General features: G+C 52.5%; 1 protein-coding gene across 1 annotated transcript; it reads right to left on the bottom strand.

The window, feature by feature from the left end:
• Positions 1–318: 318 nt before the first annotated feature.
• Positions 319–5,576, bottom strand: Socs2 (suppressor of cytokine signaling 2). The gene is made up of 3 exons (XM_076853206.1): positions 5,368–5,576; positions 3,579–3,939; positions 319–1,862 (listed from the first exon to the last, which is right to left on the bottom strand). Exons 2-3 carry the CDS (start codon positions 3,715–3,717, stop codon positions 1,405–1,407), a joined length of 597 nt encoding a protein of 198 aa, XP_076709321.1. The 5' UTR covers positions 3,718–3,939; positions 5,368–5,576; the 3' UTR covers positions 319–1,404.
• Between the last annotated feature and the right edge of the window lie 767 nt (positions 5,577–6,343).

The raw sequence follows: 6,343 nt of genomic DNA, 5'->3' as shown, positions 1-6,343 counted from the left end.
CTCCAGAAAAGATGATACCTTTGCAACAGTCTTGAGACTGTGTAGCAAAAACAAAGTGGCCACAAAAGTTTTGATTTTTATTTTGTGTTAGTCTACTCAATTTGTAAAAGACCAGGCCTTAAGACAATTTTGGTAGCATTCGAACCAGGTTTTGGAAAAAGGGCATCAGTACGGCTGCGCAATTCGAAACCATGCTTTCCATAATACAAAGGGCGGATGAAGCCCTTAACTTCAGAGAAGGGGAGGTTACATTCTACTCCTTGTTGAGTACTTGGCTTATTTCACTTGATAAAAAGTTTTTATGGCAACCCCTGTTAATTACCATAAAAGTTATACGTTCTCCACAACTCAAAGGAAAAAGTGCAACTGGCAAAAGTCAGGTTTTTCTTTATTTAATACATTCTAATCAAATAGTAACAGCAGTAAATAAACACTTTGAAAAACAGGCAGGTATCCCCCTATATCTGGAAGAAAATTAAGTCAAGGTATTCTACACAGTAGAAGGGAGACAACTGCTGATGTCCGTGGTTAGACAATTCAAGGACTGGGAAATTTCTAAAGCCATTTCCAAAAAAATCAATGGCAACAGTTTGGGGCACAGCTACTTCAAAGGGTAAAATGTCTATATCTACACTGGTTTTTATTAACAGAGATTGAGTTGCACCTGTAGAGCATGACATTCTTGTCTTTAGCCTTAAAGGAAAAGAGAAAGTCTTTTCCATTTGCACCAGTTTGAAATATTTCTGAAATAAGGCTCCCTTGAAATGGGTTACTACAGTACTCATTCACAGGAGAGTTCATACCTGTAGTAAAAAGACAAATACAGGATCTCATGGTCACTTTTTTTTTTTTTTTGGTTGATTTGGTTAATTGCATAAAATGAGGGATAAATACTCACAAGCATGATGTGTTCGACAAAACTACATACATCAGAATGCAACATATAAAATGTCCTTAAAGATACTGATCATCAGGCGTAAAAACTCAAGGTAAGCCTGCATCAGCTTGGTTCCTTTTGCTTCTTCAGTACTCCACTCGGAGCTCTTTGTTACTGGCGCTTGGAGCTTGGAGCTTGGAGCTTGGACCTTGGACCTAACGCAAAGGAACTTCAGAAAGACAAGGCATTCTGATAAAATGCTCCCTCAGTCTTTACTTGGGGCATTTTATTTCTTAGTTAAAAGGATCAACTGATCTTGGTCAGCCTTAGGAAAGGAAGCATCACTCAGGTGAAAAGATCTAGGGGAATTTTAAATACCTAGCTACCTCTCTACGCATTTAAATTAGGTTGACTTCAGCTGTTTTTAGAATTCTGTGCAGTTATCCAGTCGCTCAAGTTTTGGTGTGGTCTTACATAGCTGCATTTGGAGATACTCTATATGATGATGTTTAGAAAAAGAGAAACACTTACACCTGGAATTTATATTCTTCCAAGTAATCTTTTAGTCTTGTTGGTAAAGGCAGTCCCCAGACGGTACCGGTACATTTGTTAATGGTGAGTCGACAGAGATGCTGAAGAGATGGTGCAGATGTGTAGAGCGGTTTGGTCAGATAAAGGTGAACAGTCCCATTCCGGGGGGCTTCTGGGCCCGACCGTTTATCCTTGCACATCTGAACATAGTAGTCAATCAGATGAACCACACTGTCAAATTGCTTAAGCTTGGACTTGACACATATGATAGAATCCAATCTGAATTTCCCATCTTGGTACTCAATTCGCAGATTAGTTGGTCCAGCTGATGTTTTAACAGATATTGTTAGTAGGTAGTCTGAATGCGAACTATCTCTAATCAAGAAAGTTCCTTCTGGCGCCTCTTTTAATTTCTCTTTGGCTTCATTAACAGTCATACTTCCCCAGTACCATCCTGGGGTTTTTGTTCAAAAAGAAAAAGAAAAGAGGGTAAAATAGTTATTATAAGAATTTTTAGAATAGGGGACGTACTTGCCAGTAATTTTTCTAGCTCTAAAAAGAAAAAAAAAAATGCGTGTGAGTGGAAGTTTACCAGGGGCTACCACAAATACCTTTGGTAGGAATTTAATGAAAATGTGAGTCCGTTTTATTTTATGAACACAAACTGTGAGCCAGTGTTCTTTCTTTTCAAAATAACTTTCTGTAGTTCTCCTTTAAACTATGTTAAGATTTTCTTCTAATAAGCCAAAAAAAAATTTGCAGTATGACTCACTGGCTGACAGAGCATGATGAGTTGATTACTGTTTCATTGAAACAAAGATTAGAAATAAATTAGATATTAGCTATAAAAGCCATATTTTTAAAAAGTGGAAAACCCAACTCCAGTAATTCCAATAGACTAAAATCAGAAGCAAGTTTTTTGAATGGTTGGTGCCACCCCTATACTCTCCCCCAAAGAATCTCCTAAATGGCTGAGCCCCTTGTTCAAAGCCCTCAAAAGCACTACTATTTACTTATTTTAAAAGTACAGCTATCCTGCAATAGCTTTTGCTTGCTGCTCTGAGATTACAACTATCTCATCAGTCATTGAGAAATGGGAAGTCCCAATTGATAATACTTCAGGTTTATTATCTTCTCTAAACTCTTGTGGACTTTGCCCTGATTCAAATTCAGTCACAACTGTTGGTCTCCTCAGCATTCTCCATTTGATCTGCTTTGGCCATCTCCCCGGCCCATCCCGTTTTCAAAACTGACTCAAAGGCATTTTGCATTTAAGAAGTTTGAACAATGTGCTGCCCCCGCCCCCGTCAAAACATATTATTATTATTTTTTAAACCAGGATACTTGTAATCGGCGGGTCTCTCCGGCCGAGGGAAAGCCCATGACCCGTAGGGAAAGACCGGAACACGAAGGGAGGGAATTTTTCCCTCTGTCCCCCGCCCCTGTCCTATTGCTATCCAAAACTTAAACTCTGCCTCAAACGTAAGATTTTAGGATCCGGATTTTAAAAGCCTGAATAACTTGCAAATATTTTTTTAAAAATGTCTTGTAGATGCTGGAGAAACGACAGTAAGACAGGCTGCACGGGACTGCCCTTAAAACAAGCCATTCCCTAGTGCGCCGCGCCTGGAGGCCAAGCTCCTGGGCAACTGCCCTCACCGAAGCTTGTCAGTCCCCGAACTTGGTCGCCAAAATCCTGGGCTGCAGTGACGGCCCCGCCCGGGAGCCAGACGCAGCTGGGGCTGCAAGAGCACAGCAACCACTCGCCTTGCACCCTGAGGAAAGGGAGGCACCGGGCGCTTTCTCAGGCCTGGGTTCGAGCCTGCGCGCCCACTCCTGAGCTGCTGCGGAAAATAGTGTAGGTTTCAGAGCTCGAAGAGGCTATTTCCAAGAAGCCCTGCTCGCGCTCTGCCCTTCCCCAAGCCTTTAGTTGCTCCAGAACCAGTCTCCTTTCACATTTCCAAGGACCCGAAGCCACGAGGGCGGGCATCCCTCTCCGAGGTCCCCAATCCTGGAGCAGGGACTGGAAGCGAGAAACATGTTTCCAACCCATTCTTTGCTTCCCACCTCGTCCGCACTTCCCAGCAGCGCCTCCCGCCCGCGCAGCCCGCAGCAGCAAATTTGGGGAGGCGCCCCCTCCCGCCCTCGTAGTGGCCAGTCCGCTCCCTACCTGTTTGACCCAGCTCGCGCAGGGCCTTCGCCAGGCGTGCTGCCTCGGGGGCTGGTTCCTCGGCTGACCCAGCGGTCCCCCACTGGCTCCGCGTCCCATCCGCGCCATTCCCGGAGGGCTCGAGGCACCGCAGGGTCATGGAAGAAGGGTCAGCACGGCAAAGACAGGTGGCCGCCTGAGCTGGAGTCACAGAGGGGCTCGAGTCCTTCCTGGAAGTCAGAGGGAACTCCAAAACGCGTCCCTGCGGGGTGTCCGAAATGGTGGCAGAGGGGGAGGGGTTGGGGAGCTGCTGGTTCTTTCTCCCCAAGTCCCAGAGGAGGGATGGTAAAATCTCCCGCAGACGCGGTCACCCACAGATCGCCTGTGAAGAGAAAGTGGGGCGGGAGTTGGGTCAGTCTGAACTGGACCCCTGTGGCTGGGGTGGGGGTGGGGAAACAGAGACGTGGAAAATCCCGGGGACTCCGCCGCCTCTAAGCTCCTGCACTGTTTAACCCCAAGCATCCAGTCACCGCCCTGGCCCAGCTCTGGAGAAAAGATGGATAAAGAGAGCAAGGATCCAAGACCGAGTTGGCTGAGGAAAAGGGGGGTGGGGAGACAGGATAAGGATGAACGAGGCGTCTTCCCGCCCAGGGCTGCTTGCTGAAATCACAAATTGGCAGTCTAAGAAAAGCAAAGAGTCACCTGTGGGGCCAGTGGGGACAGGCTCTTGTCAAGGATAAGTAGAAATTTTTAAAAAGGAAAGAGCAGGATCGTTCCCCAAAATGGCATTTCCATCTTACACCTCGCGCAGCCCGAGGGCCCCAGGGAGGAAGCACCCAGCAAAAACTGGTTCCACGCCTTAAAGCGCCACGGGGCTCCCGGGGCCCGAGACGCCAGCCGGGGGTGTGGAGGTGCACTAGCGGCCGCATCCCCGCCTGGAGGCTGCCTCGCTCCCTTCCACCAGCTCCCCAGTAGGCGCTCGGGACAGGAGTGAGGGACAGCCCGCGGCGGTCGCTCCGGGACAGAGACGGCTGCTGCTGCTGTAGCCGCCCCGAGCGCTGTCGAGGAATCGGCCGGAGCGCGCAGCCCGGGCAGGAGCTCCGAGCGCGGCAGCCACAGAGCCCGCAACAGCGAGCGCGGCGGGACTTGCTAACAACCAACGCCGAGCCCTTACCTCGGCCACGGCTGCCGCCGCCGCCTCCGCACCAGGCAGCCTCCCCAGCGGACATGGGGCGGGGGAGCCGGGAGGGGCCCGGGAGAGGAGGGGTGTCCGCCTGAGTTTCCCCTGTTGACGTTTAATTTGGGAACGAGATGCCTGGGGATGAGACCGACCCTAAGCTCTGCGGAGGCGGCTGGACTTCTCTGGGCAGAGGGCAGACAAAAATCCTAGGGATCATCACCTCGATCCCCGACCCCACTCCCCAGGCTTCGACACCCTCTGCCCCCGTGCAGCTACCGACTTTCCCTTCAGCAGCGACCAAGGAACGGGGAAGGAGAAAGGGAGGGAGGAAGGAGCAAGGGCGGAGGCAGGCTGGAGGGGAGGAGCGGGCGATCAGGTTATTAGGAGGATTAGACATTTGAATAGCAGTTTAGGGGGGGAAACAAAATAAAACTCTGGAGAGTCCCCGACACCGGGAAGGTACCGGAGAGAGCAGGCAGCAGCCACCGGCTGCGGGAGCCGCTGCTCGAACTCTCTACGAGCGCCCTAAACTGGGGAAGCCAACGCCGCCGGTCGCTCCCCGCGCACGCGGCCGCGCCCCGCCGCCCGCCCCAGCCACTCTCCGCGGGGCGGAGCTCCCCACACCGGTACCTGTCGCGAGCGCCCGTGCTCCGTACTCCGAGGATCCTGAGGCTGTGCGCCCCGGGCCCCGGCGCGTACTGTCCGCGGCCCGCGCAGCGCTGGTGGCTGCGGGCGAAGAGGCTCATGCTTCACGAGAAACTCAAGGCCCACGAGCCGCGGCAGCGGCAAGACTTGGCAAGAGTTAAACGTCTGTCCCCAGAGCAGTGTGTGCGCGCGACTTCCCAGTCGGACGCGCCTCCCTACCTCCCCGCCTCCCTCCCCCTTCCGCGCTCCGCTCGAGCCCCGCCCGGCGGCTGCGGAGGCCGCTTTCCAGGAACTTTCCAGGAATCCGGATCACGTGACCACAGCCCCCGCTACCGCTTTAAAGAGGCTCGGCGCTAATGCGCAGGCTTCTCGGGAGAATCGCTGAGAGCGCGCCGGTGCGGACAGCGGCTGTGCGGATCCTGAGACTCCGCCCTCCAGTGACCCCACACCTCGGGGTCCTTGGGGGGCTAGCGGGCGAAGTTCCCGGCCATCGCCAACCCAGTTTTGGCGGCCGGAGCATGCCCCCACCCGCGTCAGCTGGGCACCCTGATCCAGCGAATAGTAGTCGTTCTCGCCCCTCTGCGGGGAGGGGGGGGTTCCTCTTTTCCACCCCCTTGGCACCTCCTCGACTTTACCCTCCAAGGCGCGCTTTGTTGGGGCGGCACGCGGGTGGGGGGAGACGGGGAGCTGGAGAGGATGGGTGGGTACCTCGGAAACTGGCCACATATTGATTAGGTGGGGGCAGGCTACAGCCCACCCCCGGGGACCGAAGGGATCTAGCTGGAGGCAGCCCCCCAACCCCACACCCCAAGTCCTAGAAGGCTGCCAACAGGCAGAGTAAGGCGCCTCCTTAAGGCGCGCGGGCTGCTCTCAGTCCCCACCCACTGGCTCTTAGGCTCGAAGTCTCCCGCACCAACCCTACAGGGCTCCTCCCTTCCTCCTCTGCTCTTCTCCCTCGCCT

This window comes from Callospermophilus lateralis, chromosome 4 (assembly GCF_048772815.1).
Source record: "Callospermophilus lateralis isolate mCalLat2 chromosome 4, mCalLat2.hap1, whole genome shotgun sequence".
NCBI lineage: Eukaryota > Metazoa > Chordata > Mammalia > Rodentia > Sciuridae > Callospermophilus > Callospermophilus lateralis.
The sequence above is the reverse complement of the archived record's forward strand: the minus strand, read 5'-3'. Positions and strand labels throughout refer to the sequence as shown.

What these genes read in the sequence shown, in the direction of transcription:
- Socs2 (XM_076853206.1), bottom strand. Translation starts at nt 3,717, where the DNA reads ATGACCCTGCGGTGCCTCGAGCCCTCCGGGAATGGCGCGGATGGGACG. An exon ending in GCGCGAGCTGGGTCAAACAG is followed by an intron (nt 1,863 to 3,578) that starts GTAGGGAGCGGA and finishes CAAAAACCCCAG; the next exon opens with GATGGTACTGGGGAAGTATG.